This window comes from Nerophis ophidion, linkage group LG16 (assembly GCF_033978795.1).
Source record: "Nerophis ophidion isolate RoL-2023_Sa linkage group LG16, RoL_Noph_v1.0, whole genome shotgun sequence".
Taxonomy (NCBI): Eukaryota; Metazoa; Chordata; class Actinopteri; order Syngnathiformes; family Syngnathidae; genus Nerophis; species Nerophis ophidion.
Genome location: NC_084626.1, coordinates 20,570,454 through 20,590,281, shown reverse-complemented (window position 1 = coordinate 20,590,281; position 19,828 = coordinate 20,570,454). Strand labels below are relative to the sequence as shown.

Below are 19,828 nucleotides of genomic sequence, written 5' to 3'. Positions count from 1 at the left end.
CTCCCTCCTCCCCACACACCTCTTCTTTTGTGTAAGGGGCGCCGGAAGTTGCCAGACCTGTCAGCGATCCTGTTCTGTAATGTTTGTCTGATCTTGAATGGGATTGTGCAGAAAATTTTAATTTCCCCTCGGGGATTAATAAAGTAACTCTGATCAATGGACCGTTGTCTGTTTGGTACAGCTGTCCAGAGAAGTTTTTTCAAGTTGAATTTGGGTGTGCACGCCATATATGTCCGCATAGCTTGGCTCCAAGTTCCACATTTATACCCACAAGTCACGCCAACCTCGGAAGTGGGCTGCTATGGAAACGGAAGTAATGCGCTGAGGTAAAAAGTTCCCGTGATACAAAACTCAAAACCAGTGAAGTTGGCATGTTGTGTAAATCGTAAATAAAAACAGAATACATTGATTTGCAAATCATTTTCAACCTATGTTCAATTGAATAGACTGCAAAGACAATATAATTAATGTTCGAACTGGTAAATTTGGAATTTGATGCCTGCAGCATATTTCAAAAAAGCTGGCATAAGTGGCAAAAAAGACTGAGAAAGTTGAGGAAAGCTCTTCAAACACTTATTTGGAACATCACACAGGTGAACAGGCCAATTGGGAACAACAGCTTCCATGAAATGTTCAGTCATTCACAAACAAGGAAGGGCGTGGGTCACCATTTTGAGAACAAATGCATGGGCAAATTGTCGAACAGTTTAAGAGCAACATTTTCTGAACGAGCTATTGGATTGTATTTAGGGATTCCACCATGTAAGGTCCGTAATATCATCAAAAGGTTCAGAGAATCTGGAAAATCACGAACGTAAGCGGCAAGGCCGAAAACAAACATTGAATGCCTGTGACCTTCGATCCCTCAGGCGGTACTGCATCAAAAACCCACATCAGTGTGTAAATGATATCACCACATGGGCTCAGGAACACTTCAGAAAACCACTGTCATTAACTACAGTTTGTCGCTACATCTGTAAGTGCAAGTTAAAACTCTACTATGCAAAGCGAAAGCCATTTATCAACAACATACAAAAACGCAACCGGCTTCGCTGGGTCCGAGCTCGTCTAAGATGGACTGACACAAAGTGTAAAAGTGTTCTGTGGTCTGACTAGTCGACATTTCAAATTGTTTTTGGAAACTGTGGATGTCGTGTGTTCCGGACCATAGAGGAAAATAACCATCTGGACTGCTCTAGGCGCAAAGTTAGAAAAAAACAACAACATCTGTGAGGGTATGAGGGTTTATTAGTGCCCAAGGCATGGGTAACTTACACATATGTGAAGGCACCATTAATGCTGAAAGGTACATACAGGTTTTGGAACCATATCCAATCCAATCCAATCCACTTTATTTATGCCATATGTTGCCATCCAAGCAACGTTATCATGGACGCCCCTGCTTATTTCAGCAAGACAATGCCAAACCCTGTGTTACAACAGCGTGGCTTCATAGTAAAAGAGTGCGGGTACTCGACAGGCCTGCCTGTAGTCCAGATCTTACTCCCATTGAAAATGTGTGGCACAATATGAAGCCTAAAATACATACGACAGGGGCCCTGGACTGTTGAACAACTTAAGCTGTACATCATGCAAGAATGGGAAATAATTCCAACTGAAGAGCTTCAAAAATTAGTCTCTTCAGTTCCCAAATGTTTACTGAGCGTTGTTAAAAGGAAGACCATATAACACAGTGGTAAAAATGCCTCTGTACCAACTTATTTTTTTGCAATGTGTTGCTGCCATTAAAGTCTAAGTTAAGGATTTTTTGCAAAAAATGAAAATAAAAGTTTCTCAGTTAGAACATTAAAATATTGTCTTTGCAGTTAATTCAATTGAATATAAATTGAAAGTTCTGTTTTTATTTACGTGCATGAAAAACGTGACAAATTCACTAGTTTTGGGTTTTGTAGTTAAGATACAACACAATAATAACTGGCAAGATAATTGGAATAAGGAAATAAAAGTTATGGAGTATTACAAAGTCCAGAGGAGAGTATAGGTGTAATAATGAGAAGAAGGAACATAAATAAGAAGGAAGAAAACATTATTGCTAGAATGAGATTAGGACATACATATTTAAATCATTCATTGAAATTGATAGGGAAACATAATACAGGTGTGTGTGTGTGTGTGTGGGTGTGGGTGTGTGCGTGCGTGCGTGGGTGTGTGTGTGCGTGTAACTCTTGCCATCAGATGGATGGAGAGTGTAGGACATGTTTTAATGCTATGTGGGAAATAAGAGAGAGAATGGGAAAAACAGTTAGCGACAGAGAAGGTTATAACCTTACCTTCCACTTAACCTATAGGTTAGTTAAGTGGAAGATATTTTTGGATTGCACTATCAGAACAGGTAGGATACAGAGTAGGGCTGCGAATCTACGGGTGTCCCACGATTCGATTCAATATCGATTCTTGGGATCGCGATTCGATAATATATCTTTTTTTTTTCGATTCAACACAATTCTCGGTTCAAAAACGATATTTTTCCGATTCAAAACGATTCTGTATTCATTCAATACATAGGATTTCAGCAGGACCTACCCCAGTCTGCTGACATGCTAGCAGAGTAGCAGATTTAAAAAAAAAAACTTTTATAATTGTAAAGGACAATGTTTTATCAACTGATTGCAATAATGTAAATTTGTTTTAACTATTAAACGAACCAAAAATATGACTAATTTGATCTTTGTGAAAACATTGGACACAGTGTGTTGTCAAGTTTATGAGATGCGATGCAAGTGTAAGCCACTGTGACACTACTGTTCTTTTTTCTTTATTTTTTATAAATGTGTAATGATAATGTAAATGAGGGATTTTTAATCACTGCTATGCTGAAATTATAACTAATATTTATACTGTTGTTGATAATATCCATTTTTGTTTCACTACTTTTGGTTTGTTCTGTGTCGTGTTTGTGTCTCCTCTCAATTGCTCTGTTTATTGCAGTTCTGAGTGTTGCTGGGTCAGGTTTGGTTTTGGAATTGGATTGCATTGTTATGGTATTGCTGTGTATTGGTTTGTTGGATTGATATTAAAAAACTAAAAAAAAAAATAAAAAAATAAAAAAAATCGATTAAAAAAAAAAAGAGAATCGATTCTGAATCGCACAACGTGAGAATCGCGATTCGTATTATATAGCATTATATATATCTAAAAAAAGACTGGGTTAAATAAAAGAATATAGAGTAGGGTTCCACCTCAGTCCACACTCCATTTTAGAATTTTCTCAACATTATTATGCTCCAGACAAAACATTTTCAACATAAATGTCTATTTATGAAAGTAAGGCCTACAATTTCAAATTGGCTTAATGGTTTACAATTATCAATCAAATCTTGGAGAATGATTAAGACTACGAAAGTCCTTAAAGTGATTTAGGTAGCCCTTTTTGTCTTTTTTTTATTTGTCTTTATTATTATTATTTGTTAACATTCAACACTCTCTCCGTATTTGCTCTTGTTTTCTTTCTTTGTTGTTGAAAGTGCCTTGACTTTTGTGTGAATTATAAATGTATGTTTGTTGTTCAATAAAAAAAAACAACTCAATTTCAGAATGTGGCGGTAATGCACACCAGAAGGTTGATTGCCAACCCCCATTAAACAAAAGAAGAAGAAGAAGAAGCGCGATAGTGTCACGTGACCAACATACGCTTCCGGTATTGGTTGACGTTCAAAAACCCAACGCGGAATGGGTCGTGGATTGCAGGTGTGTTTATTATTATATTTCATTGTCTACTTTCACGTTTTGCTTAACCAACTGTTTTTTATGTTCGGAGTGTATTTTTGTTTTAATTTGCGAATTACCGTCAGTATTTTGTGAGCGACGAGCGTCGCTTGGTGCTAGCAAGTGGAGTGACGTCAGCAATGGACGTCTTGATGTGTTTGTGTGCCTTTCGTGTCCTCCTCAGACATGTCAAGGACGTACTAACTTGTTGACGTGTCGGAAGTTCATTAAATACAAAGTAGACTACTGCTTTTTTTTTTTTTTGCAACATTAACTAGATGTATCACCAATGTATTCTTGACTAGCGTCAAATTAGTTTGTGTTACTTTATTGATCCCCATGGATCAATAAAGTATTTTCTATTCTACAAACCCCGTTTCCATATGAGTTGGGAAATTGTGTTTGATGTAAGTTCAAACGGAATACCATTAATATATTAAATATTATGTATTGGTACATCATCCATCCATCCATTTCTACCGCTTATTCCCTTTTTGGTGTTGCGGGGGGCGCCTGGCGCCTATCTCAGCTACAATTGGGTGGAAGGCAGCGTACACCCTGGACAAGTCGCCACCTCATCGCAGGGCCAACACAGATATACATCACACTCACATTCACACACTAGGGCCAATTTAGTGTTGATTGGCAACACTAAATTGGCCCTAGTGTGTGAATGTGAGTGTGAATGCTGTCTGTCAATCTGTGTTGGCCCTGCGATGAGGTGGCGACTTGTCCAGGGTGACATTGAAGCTAGTCTTAGGCCCTGTCTACATTAAGCTGGATAACTCCTCAAACAGGCCCTGCGATGAGGTAGCGACTTGTCCAGGGTGTACTCCGCCTTCCGCCCGATTGTAGCTGAGATAGGCGCCAGCGCCCCCCGCGACCTCAAAGGGAATAAGTGGTAGGAAATGGATGGATGGAACTCCTCAAACAAATAGCTATTTAGCCTAAACCCTGCCTCAGAAAATGAATGGATGGATGGAATATGTATTGTTATTGTCTATTGTGAGCGAACTGTGGTGCTGAATTTCCGCCAGGGATTAATAAAGTAATTTCTATTCTATTCTACAAACCCTGTTTCCCTATGAGTTGGGAAATTGTGTTAGATGGAGATATAAACGGAATACAACGATTTGCAAATCATTTTCAACCCATATTCCATTGAATGCACTACAAAGACAACATATTTGATTTTCAAACTCATAAACTTTATTTGTTTTTGCAAGTAATAATTAATTTAGAATTTCATGACTGCAACACGTGCCAAAGTAGTTAGGAAAGGACATGTTAGTAATGGGTTGATGAGGCGTCATGTATCGTTTGGACACATTGCAAAACTGTATTGATACTGTGTCAATACTGTGTCACTAAATACTGACATCTGCTGGACATTAAAAATCCCTACAGGCAACCTATGGACCGACTCAACTGACACTGATTTTATGACCTAGTACAGTGGTTCTCAACCTTTTTTCAGTGATGTACCCCCTGTGAACATTTTTTTAATTCAAATACCCCCTAATCAGAGCACTATGTCATCAGTTTCTGATTTATTAAATTGTACAACAGTGCAAAATATTGCTCATTTGTAGTGGTCTTTTTTGAACTATTTGGAAAAAAAAGATATAAGAATAACTAAAAACTTTTTGAAAAATAAACAAGTGATTCAATTATAAATAAAGATTTCAACACATAGAAGTAATCATCAACTTAAAGTGCCCTCTTTGGGGATTGTAATAGAGATCCATCTGGATTCATGAACTTAATTCTAAAAATTTCTACACAAAAAAAGAAATCTTTAACATCAATATTTATGGAACATGTCCACAAAAAAATATAGCTGTCAACCCTGAGTATTGAATTATTGAATTTCTTTTCACAGTTTATGAACTTAAATTTATATTTTGTTGACATATTATTCAATAAATATATTAATAAAGGATTTTTGAATTGTTGCTATTTTTAGAATATTTTTGAAAAATCTCACGTACCCTTTGGCATACCTTCAAGTACCCCCAGGGTTACGCGTACCCCCATTTGAGAACCACTGACCTAGTATATACAATAATATAAACCAAGTCATTGTATTTCATTTAGGATTATTTCATATCTTAATTTAAATAAAAATATATATTTATCTTTTTTAGATACAGTCAATAAATAATGTGAACATGATTGATTGATTGAAACTTTTATTTGTAGATTGCACAGTAAAGTACATATTCCGTACAATTGACCACTAAATGGTAACACCTGAATACGTTTTAACTTGTTTAAATCAGGGTCCACGTTAATCAATTCATGGTAAAAAGGTAATGGGTTCAAGCTGGATTTAAACAATCGCCCTAAGGCACTCAGCATGAAAAACTACAGTCCTCCACTCTACCAACTGAGCTATCGAAGAGATTGGATATTACCGCTTTTTAATGTAACCATTCGGATGGTTGTGTGGGTGGGACAATGCTGGAAAATTTGAGAAAACAGGATGAAACGATAAGGAAATGAACACAAATACCTTTTTTTCTGATATATGATCAATATATTCCCACACGGCGGAAATGATCGACGACGATAAATTACAAATGACCAACGACAGAAGTGCGGCGATTCACACAGTTTGGCGCGCAGACGTCAGTGCGACACAGTTCGCTTATTAGTCACGTGCACCGACAAAGGGTTTTGCTCTACGAGCTCGACGCATGCACCGATGCATCGGTGTTGCCGGACCCATCACTAGGACGTGTTCACCACTGTGTTACATCACCTTTTCTTTTAACAACACTCAATAAAGGTTTGGGAACTGAGGAAACTCATTGTTAAAGCTTTGAAAGTGGAATTCTTTCCCATCCTTGTTTTATGTAGAGCTTCAGTTGTTCAACAGTCCGGGGTCTCCGCTGTTGCATTTTACGCTTCATAATGCGCCACACATTTTCGATGGGAGACAGGTCTGGACTGCAGGCAGCAGTCGGTCATTGTTTCCTGAGGCATGTATAGTGTTCACATTGCAGTGTTTCCCATATATTAATCCTCCACATTCAAAATTAAGGCTGCCAGCCTGCCACAATTAAAAAAAAGAAAATAAAAATATTATTGTGGTTGATTTTTTATTTTTTTATTTTGAGATACTGTAAGTAGACCTTGCTTCAGTTTTAATTGACCTGAAATGAGACTTTAATTTTGAAACAGCACATTTTTAAACACGGAATTTTCTCAATCAATGATAGTTTTTTTTATAAAGCCCTTAATAACAAGTGTCTCAAAGGGCTCTCCAAGCCACAACGACATCAAGAAAGAAAAAACTCAACCCAATGGACACAATGACAAACCTCAGAGGGCACTGTAGATGTGGGGAACCTGCTCCTGGGCGACCGGTGCAATGGATGTCGAGTGGATCTAGTTAATAATGTGAGAGTCCAGTCCATAATGGGGATAGCAGGGGATAATCTTGAATGGAGACAAGTCAGCAGTGCAGAGACGTCCCCAACTGATGTACAGAGAGGTGGTCCACCATGTCTGTGGTCACCTGATAACCTCTCCACGCAGGAGTTGGGGGCAGAGCAGAAAAGAGATGGCAGATCAACTGGTTTAATTGCATATCATGACACGTACTAACTAGAGCTAAAATGATTCCTTGAGTAATTCCATTACAAAATATATTTGAGGAATTTCTGCTGCGTCGAAGCGTTAAGTTTTTTATAATTAATTTTTTTATTTTTTACTGCATTTAGTTGTCAAAGCTCACATTTTGCGATCTTGTCCGCACGCAGACACATATTTTTGTCTTTAAAAATGCAGACTTTTACAAACGCTGGCCCAAATGTAGCGATCCAAAACTCTCTGCTCAGCGTAAGCGTGTACACTGCACAAACAGAGACTTGTGATGACCTCACAGTTCTATGCTGGCATTTCCAAATTCAGCAACACTGCTTTGCTGGCTTTAAACACACTATACGACAGCGTTTCTCAAAGTGTGGGGCGTGCCCCACTGGTGGCGAATAGAGACATGACAGGTGGGGTGCGAGAAACGGGAGGAGATTCCACTTTAATTTTCATTTTATTTTATTATTTTTTTTTAATTCTTAGATATTTTTTTTTTTACAACCCCGTTTTCTATACAAACTGTAAATCACTTTGTGATTCTGTCTGTGAAATCCGCTATATAAATTTATGTAAATTACTTATTTTTCCTGTAGGCTTTAAATTTCTAGGTAGGAGCGAAAGTTTGACAGACGTAACAGTAACTAATGAGTGTGGGGCTGAGCGGAACAAACTTTCGCGCGGATGGGTAGCAGGCTAATGTGTGGACCACAATTACACAAAATGGATAAATTGGCTTCATATAGAGTTGCATACAGAATTGCTCAATGCAAAAAACCACACACAATTGCTGAGCAGCTGATTCTCCCTGCTGCAATAGACATGGTGTCAGTCATGCTTGACGAGACAAGCGCAGCAAAATTAAAAGCTGTCCCACTGTCAAGCGACACAGTCGCGAGACGTATACGCGACATTGCAAGTGATCTTGAGGAACACCTCGTAGACCAGGGGTCGGCAACCCGCGGCTCCGGAGCTGCATGCGACTCTTTGATCACTCTGATGCGGCTCAGCTTGTCACGGCCAGCTCAGCTTGTCATCCTGCTTGTCAAACCTCGGGACACAGCTGCTGCAGGACGGAGACATGTGGTGTCGAAGTTAAAGCGCCTGACAGCGGACCTTGAGGATGTTTCACGCCTGAAGGCCGTTCTTGCTCAGAATTACAAACGGTGTGATATTGAAAACCTCCCCAAACCAGACAAACTTGTGTTCGAAACTTGGAACGCTATCCCCGACTTTTATGTGAAAATGAAAAAGTATGCACTTTGAGTCCTGTCGATCTTTGGATCCACATATGTATGTGAGCAGGTGTTCTCCAACATGAACTTTATTAAAAACAAACATGGCACACGCCTCACAGATGAGAGTTTACAATCCTGTGTGAAGATAAAGGTGACGTCATACAGCCTGGATGTAGAGACGCTGTGCTCTGCGGTTCAGGAGCAGAAATCTCATTGACCACGTATGATAGATATTTTAATTTCCTATAATTTTGCATATATTCAAATTTTTTAATTGTTCAGTGAAATAGACATTTTACGGCATTTTTGGTTCTCTGCCAGTGAATATTTTAAGGTAGCAACATGGGCTGTGATGCTAACAGTGTGTTGCGAGTGGTAATACGAGAGAGAGAAGGTGCGAATCGGGTAACAAATGAAGGAAGAATTCATTCCCAAGAAAAACAGCCCGAGGTTCATCGTCTGCCGGTGGTTTGGCTTCAAGCGGGAATATGTTGAACATTTATGCGACAGAAGCGTTGCTGCAAAAAGTAGCAGCACTGCTAATTTGTAGCATCATTTGAAAAGTCACCCGCTAGAGAATGAAGAGTGCTTCAAACTGCATGTCAAGATCTCCATTTGGTGCCACACCCACAAAATGCCAAAGCAACCATTTCCAGATCAACACCGTAGGACCTATACTATTTGATATGTAGCTAATTTTTATGTGACACTTATTGAAATATCTTGTGTGACATCATGCACAAAAGTGCACTTGTGGTGGCATTCTGTTCACAAAGTACACTTTAATTTAGTGTTGTTTTGATATGTCATCTTAGTGACATCATGCACAAAAGTGCACTTTATTTGTTTTAAACTATTGTAGTGGCGTTCTGTACAAAAAGTGCACTTTGATTAAGTGTTGTTTTGATATGTCATTTTAGTGACATCATGCACAAAAATGCTCTAATAGCTTGTTTTAAAATGTCTCTGACAATCTTGCACTTTCTGTTTTGAAATGACATGAATGTTTGTGCCACTACTTAATAACTGTTTAATAAATACAGTTCTCATAACTGTTTAATAAATACAGTTCTGGTCAATTGACTTAGTTGTGATTTCCCTCTCTGCATGAAAGTGTAAAATGAGCATATATTAATGCAGTATGAACAAGAATGTTTCATGTAGACACATAGAATCATCATACTGCTGTGATTATATGCATCCGAGTGTTCATTCAAGGCTAAGGCAAAATATTGAGATATATATATCGTGTATCGAGATAAGGCCTAAACATTTCGAGATATTTAAAAAAGTCCATATCGCCCAGCCCAAGTTTGAACGTAAACATACTGCTCTTTTCATTTAACTTTAATAGAAAAAGACACATCAAAATGGGCTTTGCGACACTCCCGCTGGCGTTAATGACAGTCAGCTGTTTTGGATATGATCGCTGTGGAACCACTTGTTGGGACAACTTTGACAGGCAATAATTTTTGCTCTGTGTTAGGGCTGGGCGATATAGCCTTTGTTTAATATCTCGATATTTTTAGGCCATGTCAAGATACACGACATACAGGTATATCTCGATATTTTGCCTTAGCCTTGAATTAATACTTGATGCATATAAACACAACAGTATGATGAATCTTTGTGTCTACATTAATACATTCTTCTTCACACTGGATTAATATATGCTCATTTTAAACTTTCATGCAGAGAGGGAAATCACAACTAAGTCAATTGACCAAAACTGTATTTAAAAAACAGTTTTTAAGCAGTAGCACAAACATTCATGTCATTTCAAAACAGAAAGTGCAAGATTGTCAGAGACATTTTAAAACAAGCTATAATTGCACTTTTGTGAATGATGTCACCAAGATGACGTATCAAAACGACACTAAATTAACGTGTACTTTTCGTACAGAACGCCACTACAATAGTTTACAACTAGTAAAGTGCACTTTTATGCGTGATGTCACACAAGATATTTCAATAACTGTCAAATAAAAATGAGGTGCATGGTAGGTTCCTGCGGACGTTATCTCCTTCTGTTGTTGACTTTTTTTTTTCATACGGTGTTGATCTGGAAATTGTTACTTCGGCATTTTGTTGGTGTGGCACCGGAGATATTGACATGCAGAGTTTCAAGCACATATTCTCTAGCGCAGTGGGTCTCAAATGTGGGTACGCGTACCCCTGGGGTTACTTGAAGTTATGCCAAGGGGTACATTTTTTTTTTTTTTTAATATTCTAAAAATAGCAACAATTCAAAAATCCTTTATACTGTATATTTATTGAATAATACTTTAACAAAATATGAATGTAAGTTAATAAACTGTAAAAAGAAATGCAACATTGCAAAATTCAGTGTTGACAGCTATATTTTTTGTGGACATGTTCCATAAATATTGATGTTGAATATTTATTTTTTTGTGAAGAAATGTTTAGAATTAAGTTCATGAATCCAGATGGATCTCTATTACAATCCCCAAAGAGGGCACTTTAAGTTGCTGATTACTTCTATGTGTCGAAATCTTTATTTATAATTGAATCATTTGTTTTTAGTTATTTTTATATCTTTCTTTCCAAATTTTTCAGGAACTACATGTGAGCAATATTTTGCACTGTTATGCAATTTACTAAATCAGAAAATTATTACATAGTGCTGTATTTTACTTCTTTATGTCTTTTTTTCAACCAAATATGCTTTGCTCTGATTAGGGGTTACTTGAATTAAAAAAATGTTCGCAGGGGGTACATCACTGAAAAAAGATTGAGAACCACTGCTCTAGCGGGTGACTTTTCAAATGGTGCTACATTGGCAGTGCTGCTACTTTTTGTAGCAACGCTTTTGCCGCATAAATGTTGAACATATTCCCGCTTGAAGCCAAACCACCGCCGGGCGATGAATCCCATGCTGTTTTTCTTGGGAATTAATTATTCCTTCATTTATTACCAGATTCGCACTTTCTCTCTCTCGTATTACCACCCGCACCTCACTGTTAGCATCACAGCTAATGTTACCATGTTGCTACCTCTCTGCTCCGCGGGAGCGTGTGACGTTGCACACGTGACAGTATGTGACGTATGTAAGAAGGTGCGCTTGGTTACTTCTCTGTGAGAAGGACAGACAAGAAAGAGTGGGAACCGCCTGTAGTGTAATGCCCCCAGCTAAAAGCAACTGTGTGAGAATGTATACTGGAATATCACGATATAGTCATTTTCTACATCGCACAGAGACAAACCCGCGATATATTGAGTACGGTATATCGATATATCGCCCAGCCCTACTCTGTGTCATAAGAAAGATGCAACATTATCTTATGTTTTTAGTCCTTGTTTAACGATGAATCTTGAAGTTAATTTACGTGTCTTGTTTCCATGAGCCGGGCGCGATCCTGCTCGCGTGTAAACAGCTACCAATCAACTAAAAAAAAACTATGTAGCGCCCTCCTTGTAGTGTGTGCTGATGTTAAATACAATATACTCTTCAATACACATGTACTATATTCCATGTACGTAGTCTGTAGATACTTACTAAACCGTCACGTGTGAACTCTGTAGGAGTGTTTTCATGCATATTTGTACATGCTATCGTAATGTGATCAAGCTAGAGTCATTAGCATTAGCAAATATTGTAACATGTTTACAGGTGTCCGTATTAGTATTATTATTTAACAATGGCATTATTTTTGTTATTGTTTCAGTTTCATAAATTCACAAAAACCTCACCGTGGAGTTATTGAGTCTGTTTACCTGATTGAAGCGCTAGCTACCGCAGTTAGTGGGTTCATGACAATTACTTCTGTTTTGTTTAATCAGCTGTTTTACTGCCGTGTGACAAGTACTGTTTGGAAATATTTATGGTATGTAAATAAACATTTACAAAATATTTTGTACCAGTATGTATCTGCGGCTTATGGTCCAAAGCGGCTTATATATGTAAAAATATCAAATTCCTCTCAAAGTTGGTGGGTGCAGCTTAAATACCGGCGCGCTCTATAACTCAATAATTACGTGGCCACGTGAGCGCTGCATTGAAATAAAAGAACAACTTTTCTTATGCAGGGCAAACGGGCTGGTGCCTGAGCAATAGTTATTATTTATCTACTTCACAAATTACTTTTTTAATACTAAATAGTGGTATCATGTGTACAGTTGTGATCAAAATAATTCAACCCCCACACAATTTTGGTGTTTTAGCAAGTTGGACATGTATTCCGTATTTTGTTTATAGTCATATCAAATAAATATGTGTCAAATAGACAAATGCAACTTAAATTGTAAAACTGTATTTTACAAAATACCAAAAAAGGACATTTTTCTTAATATCTCATTGAAAACATTATTCAACCCCCTAGTTACATGCATCTTTAGTACTTAGTAGAACACCCTTTGGCAGTAATTACATCCTTCAAACGTGATACATAACCGGACACAAGCTTCTTGCAACGATCTACAGGTATTTTAGCCCATTCCTCTTGGGCAAAGGCCTCCAGTTCATTCATATTCTTGGGCTTGCGTGCTGCAACTGCCTTCTTCAAGTCCCACCACAGGTTTTCTGTAGGATTTAGGTCTGGAGACTGAAGGCCACTCCAGAGTCTTCCAGCCCTTCTTCTGCAACCACTCTGATGTTGATTTGGAGGTATGCTTGGGATCGTTGTCCTGTTGGAAGGTCCAACGTCTCCCAAGCCTCAGCTGACATTTGCAGCTAATATATCCTGGTAGGAAATAGAATTCATAATGCCTTGAACGCGCTGGAGTTTCCCGGTACCTGAGGCAGAAAAACAGCCCCAGAGCATGATTGACCCCCCACCATGCTTAACAGTAGGAAAGGTGTTCTTCACTTTGTAAGCTTAATTTTTTCTCCTCCAGACATAATGTTGATTTATAGGCCCAAAGAGCTCCACTTTGGTCTCATCACTCCATAGAACAGTTTCCCAAAACCTTTGGGGTTTGTCCAGATGATTTTTGGCATACTGGAGTCTATTTTTCTTGTGCCTGGTAGTCAGAAGTGGGGTGCGCCTGGGAGTTCTGGCATGGAAGCCTTCATCTCGTAGTGAGTGCCTTATTGTCTGGGACGAAACCTGCATTCCCCCCTCTGCAATGTCCTGTTGTAGTTCCTCAGCTGTTACCCAGGGGGTTTTCACCACTGTTTTGCACACAGCATCCTCTTTCTACCACGCCCAGGTAGTGTTTCCACTGTGCCTTTAGCTTTAAACTTGCGAATTATGCTCCCAACTGTGTCTCTTGGAATGTGTAATGTCTTTGCTATTTTCTCTTATCCGTAACCTTTCTTATAAAGAGAAATTACCTCCTCTTTTGACTTCTTTGACCACTCCCTGGACTTCACCATGTTGCAAATACACCATTGACCATCTACAACAATGGTTCCCAAACTTTTGCAGGCTGGCGCCCCCTTGGCTCCCCAGTGAATTCCTAGCGCCCCCCACAGATAAAACCATGTAAAATACAGCATTTTATCGCATTTCATAAATAGGCCTACTTAAAGACAAAAATGACAACATTGAAGGTATGAAAAGCAATTTACCCTCTCACGTATTCATTTTCTTCCATTTACTCACAGAAAATGGTGGCGGACGTGATCTAAGGCACGCCACCCTCGCCACCCACACAATGACACACGCGCGAACACGCATATATGCACACACACACACACATGCACACACAGGTACAAAGTCATATACATTCGTAACAATATATATCAGTGAATGCACCACCCTAACCAGCTCAACACAACACAACACGGCGCGTTCTGGCGAGTCCCCAATTTCATGTTGACTTGAACTCAAGATGATGTTGACCGCCAGAATGCGGTTTTTATTATAAGATAAAATTCTGAACATTACAAGCTTGAAATTACAAACCTGAGCTTTTGCTTTTGTAGTCTATGCTGTCGGATCTGACTGGGCCAGAGCGGCGTGTGGTAACCAGACCCTGATGCGTCGTCCACTGACTCGTCCTGCTGCACGTGTTGTGTACAAATCGTCAAACAAACGTTCGAACTTCTGACTTCGACTTCGGACTGCCGCCCCCCTACCGCCTCCTTCTTCCTCACCGCCCCCCCAGATCTTTCCACCGCCCACTTTGGGAACCACTGATCTACAAGAAGCTGAGCGTCAGTCTTTTTCAATCAGTTTAATTGTTGCTCGTTATGGTTCTAATCACATCTAAAGGTGTTTTCAACACCTAATTGAAAATACCTTATTCAAATTCTGTTCTTAAGAGTTATGATCTTCAAGGGGTTGAATAATTTTGTCAATTAGATATTAAGAGAAATTACACTGTTTGGTATGTTACAAAATAATGTTGTAATTCAAGTTGCATTTGTCTATTTAATGCATCTTTATTTGATGTGAGTATAAAAAAAAATACGGAAAAAATGTCCAACTTGCTAAAACACCAAAATTTTGTGGGGGTTGAAAAATTTTGATTATAACTGTTTTTACAGTATTGTATGTGATGATGTAGTTGTAGTTCAAGTTAAAAGGGGAAAAAACAGACAGCGATAAAAAGAGACGGATGTATGGTAAAATGCTAAATATCGACGACGATAATCTATCAATCTCTACACAATAGTCAGTGTTGGATGTTTTGACAAATGTGCACATTATTTTGTGTTCAGTAGTTGAGAAGTCTGCTTGCACAACCAAATATAGAGTCCCTGGTGCTGCAGGGGATTAATTTCTATGCTGGATTGGCCTTTCAGTCGGTCCTGCATCACATGCGACCATAAGCGTAGAAATGTGGTGAAACCCTGAAGGGGGACAGTGTTTTTGAAGCAAGTACACTACTTAATTGCTTTTTCCGTAGAAATTCAGTAATTTGTGTAGTGGGATATATGCAGTACAAGCAGTAATGTGTTTGAAAACATAACTAATATTTGTCAGGAAGGAGTTGCAACATTTTGAGGCATTGGAGAAAATATGGGTGCAGGTAATTCATACCCAACTAAAACTGCAAATTTATTTTGTTTGAGTGCACCAACTGTTTGGGTGAACATAGGAAAATGTTATAGGATGCATCAGAAAACTGATAGCATTTGGATAAGGACTAACTTTAAATAAGCTGACCTTTGCTGTTGGCTTCACCACCAGCAGCTCCAATCACTGACCTGTCCTCTTTATTTAGTGTCCTAAAACATGTCCTGTCATCCATCAGCTGTTGTCCTCGTTTTCTTATAAGGATGTTTTGTGACAAGGGAATTTACTCAAAGAAGGGTTCAGGAAGGTATTTTGTTTGATTTTTATAATTACTTTTAATTCAAATCTTTACTAAATGTTCTAAACTCCTGTTTCAACGGCAGTATGATAACCTGCACACAAAAACGGAGGTTTGCATGGATGAAGCTGAACTTGCCATGGTTGACATCTTATTGTACTTTGTTGGACAATAAACTAGTTTAGACTAAATTAATAGTGCCTCTGCTGGCTGCAGTTAAGTAACATACTCAGTTTTGTCTCAGTTGCTTGACAACTGATCAATTCACATTTTAAAACATTCTTAATTAAATCAATCACATTATTATTATTACCAATGAATAATATTGAAAAACTAGGAAATTGATTTTTGTTTAACTTTGTAAAGTTAGTATTATTTGAACTTGTCAAATTGTAGTATAAGTACCACTGGTGATACCAGCTAGGGATGTAGAGCTTACTGGAATAATGATAAAACGCGATAAAACTCAACTGTAAGTAGTTGTGTTAGTATTCAAATTATTCTACAACTGTGATTAATAACCACACTTCGATAACGGACTGGTGCAAATTTAACCGTGGCAACCGCGGCAATTGCCGCGAACGCCCTTGTGACTTGCCGTAAGGCCCTAAAAAATACTAGCATTTACGGCAAGAACAGGCCGTGACCGCCCTTGAATTTTTACTTGTTAATGGACTAGGGATATAACGATAAACGGTACAACGATAGACAGTGGTAAAATTACAGACGGTTAGTAACACCGTTTAAATTTTCAATTACCGAAAAAACGTCATTTATTAATGCGTTTTAGGCAACTGCTTACTTTCTGAATACTGAAGCGCCGCAGCGTCTGCACATGTGCACTACAGCCGTTCCGTTCCGCTCGCGAAACATGGCGACGACTTCATGGACTTTGCTTTGAAAATTAAAACTCTTAATGGTTCTGTCCGGATACAGCATGTGCATGTACACACATAAGTACATGTAAATGTAAGTACATAACTTTAAAACACCTCTCTCTATGAACATTTAAAACTATAGATAAAGGCATTATGTAATAAAAAAATCTGACAAGCTGATACTATTAATGAACAAAAACACAAATATGTGTCCTTAAATATATAGCTCCAGAATCGAGAGCATTTTTAGTAGATATTACAAATTACAAGTTAGCGTCGCGTTCACACCACAACACTGGTTTACCAAACATACTGAATAATCATGAGTTATAATTGTGATTTCAATATTGACAAAAATAATCTTAATTATATTTTGCCCATAACCGTGCAGTCCTATGTATAAGACTTGACCATATAATCACACTATTTTTATCTATATGGATAAAAAGTGGCAGCATGGTGGTAGAGGGGATAGTGCGTCTGCCTCACAATACCAAGGTCCTGAGTAGTCCTGGGTTTAATCCCGGGCTCGGGATCTTTCTGTGTGGAGTTTGCATGTCCTTCCCGTGACTGCGTGGGTTCCCTCCGGGTACTCCGGCTTCCTCACACCTCCAAAGACATGCACCTGGGGATAGGTTGATTGGCAACACTAAATTGTCTGTCTATCTGTGTTGGCCCTGTGATGAGGTGGAGACTTGTCCAAGGTGTACATCGCCTTCCGCCCGATTGTAGCTGAGAAAGGCACCAGCGCCCCCCGCGACACCATAGGGAATAAGCGGTTGAAAATGGATGGACAAAAAGTGCATTTACGTCTTATGTCCATAAAATGCCATCTTGCGAATTTTTCACATTTATTTTTTTTAATTGATAGTATTATTTTGTTTCTGCCATATTACTTTGTTGATAATGCTTGTGTTGCTTTCATATGCACATTCAACTTTGTACTTTAGGAACATATATGCATTTTGAATGTATTTGTGTTTTAAAAAAATATATAACTTGGTTAAAGGCCTACTGAAACCCACTATTACCCACCACGCAGTCTGATAGTTTATATATCAATGATGAAATATTAACATTGCAACACATGCCAATACGGCCGGTTTAGTTTACTAAATTGCAATTTTAAATTTCCCGGGAGTTTCGTCTTCGAAACGTCATGTAATGATGACGTGTACGCAAGACGTCACGGGTTTTTAGGAAATATGAGCGCTGCACACACACACAGCTAAAAGTCGTCTGCTTTAACGACATAATTACACAGTATTCACACACACATTCACACTGATGGAGGGAGCTGCCATGCAAGGCGCTAACCAGCACCCATCAGGAGCAAGGGTGAAGTGTCTTGCTCAAGGACACAACGGACGTGACAAGGTTTTGTATTAGGTGGGGATTGAACCAGGGACCCTCGGGTTGCGCACGGCCACTCTCCCAACTGCGCCACGCCGTCCCACTTAGTTGTGATTTCCCTCTCTGCATGAAAGTTTAAAAGTAGCATATATTAATGCAGTATGAAGAAGAATGTTTTAATGTAGACACATAGAATCATCATACTGCTGTAAATTTTATGCATCAAGTGTTCATTCAAGGCCAAGGCAAAATATCGTAATATACATCGTATATCGCAATATGGCATAAAAATATTGCGATATTAATAAAAGCCAATATCGGCCAGCCCTATATATATGTACGTATGTATTCGACAATACCACGTTAATAATAACCATGACCATTTTGGTCACAAGAACAATAATGTGAATTTTTTAAAATATCGTTACACACCTAACTCCAGCTATAACAGCATATTTTCAAATATTCACTAAAATTGAATATAAATTCAGTATTCCCTTGCCGAAATATTACTTTAGTTGAGGTTCTATTTTGTGTAAAAAGTTTGAGAATCACAAGATATTATCTGTACAATGAGGCGCACACATAAATGAAGGTCAAAGCGTGTCGTGTTTTCCCGTCATTTGAACTTTTCAGACTTTCCCAGTTTACCCAATACTTGACTTCATGTTGTTGCCAAATGAGCAGCAGGTTTGTTGAAGTGTTCCAGCCCAGCAGTATTGACAGCACAACTATTGTAGCTAGTAGGGCCACTCAGTGCCTCTGGGCAAAGTACAAAGTTTATCCTCATGACAGCAACACTAGGCTTTTACAGAGTCGTTTCCATCAGATCCTTTTCACACATTGGGAGTTTTGGGTACGTTTGGATAGCTTGGATTGACTTTGCTAGTCTGTTTTATCTCTCACTGACCTGCCTGGTATAGTTGAGCAACAATAATAAGCAAGTTGTGTGTCGTTGCAGCGTCTGGAGGCCCTAACACCACAACATGTTTGTGTCTGTGGTCCTGCTTGTGCTCATGCTGTGCGCTCATGGAGGACGAGGCGAAGACGATGTGAAGAAGCAGAGCCGTGGTCATGTTTCCGTGGTCATAGTCGGCGGCACGGGGGATTTGGCCAGGAAGTACTTGTGGCAGGGCTTCTTCCAGCTCTACCTGAACCACGTCAGTATGGGAAACACCTTCTCCTTCTATGCTGGTGGACAGTCTCCTCCAGACAAAGCAACGCCCATTTTCTTCGATATTGTGAAGGCGGTGTCGTGCACAAAGGATGTGCCAGAACAGCGCTGCGCCGTGCTGAAGGAGCAGTTCTTGCGACTAGCCCAATATCGGCAGCTCAAGACCCCGGAGGACTACCAGGACTTGTCCAAACACATTGAGCGGCAGGCCCAAGAGGAAGGTCTGACCGAAGCTGGGCGACTATTCTACCTCTCCGTGCCGGCATTCGCCTACGCTGATGTCGCAAATAAAATCCACACCGGTTGCCGTCCTGCCGCAGGAGGTGCGTGGCTCCGAGTTGTCCTGGAGAAACCTTTTGGACACGACCTGAGAAGCGCTCAAGTGCTGGCGGCTCAGCTTGGGAACTCGTTGCAGGAGGAAGAAATGTACAGAATTGACCACTACTTGGGGAAGCAGGTGAGGACACCTTGTGGGTCTCCCCATCATCATGTCTCCCTTTCACTTTGACTGCATGCTTTTTTTTAGGTGGTGTCCAAGATTCTTCCATTCAGAGTAGAAAACAGAAAGTTTCTGGACCCCATTTGGAACAAGCAGCACATTGAAAGAATAGAAATTGTTATGAAAGAGACACTGGATGTGA

General features: G+C 39.2%; 2 protein-coding genes across 12 annotated transcripts in view; one reads left to right on the top strand and one right to left on the bottom strand.

Annotated features, from left to right (window-relative positions):
- The window catches only part of h6pd (hexose-6-phosphate dehydrogenase (glucose 1-dehydrogenase)), a 60,877-nt gene that overhangs the window by 28,675 nt on the left and 12,374 nt on the right, over positions 1–19,828 (top strand). The window contains exons 1-3 of one of the 4 annotated variants that reach the window (XM_061874603.1): positions 3,569–3,708; positions 18,975–19,644; positions 19,714–19,828. The exon at positions 19,714–19,828 is cut by the window's right edge and continues 3 nt beyond it. In XM_061874603.1, the coding sequence (XP_061730587.1) occupies positions 19,000–19,644; positions 19,714–19,828 (760 nt within the window). In that variant the 5' untranslated portion in view covers positions 3,569–3,708; positions 18,975–18,999. The other 3 variants (XM_061874604.1, XM_061874605.1, XM_061874602.1) reach the window with 3 other exon arrangements.
- Positions 5,888–19,828, bottom strand: part of LOC133535109 (uncharacterized) — a 36,971-nt gene continuing 23,030 nt past the window's right edge. For 7 of the 8 annotated variants that reach the window (XM_061874612.1, XM_061874616.1, XM_061874610.1 and 4 more), the window contains one exon: positions 5,888–7,259. In XM_061874612.1, the coding sequence (XP_061730596.1) occupies positions 7,011–7,259 (249 nt within the window). In that variant the 3' untranslated portion in view covers positions 5,888–7,010. The remainder of the gene's footprint in view (positions 7,260–19,828) is intronic. The other variant, XM_061874619.1, reaches the window with a different exon arrangement.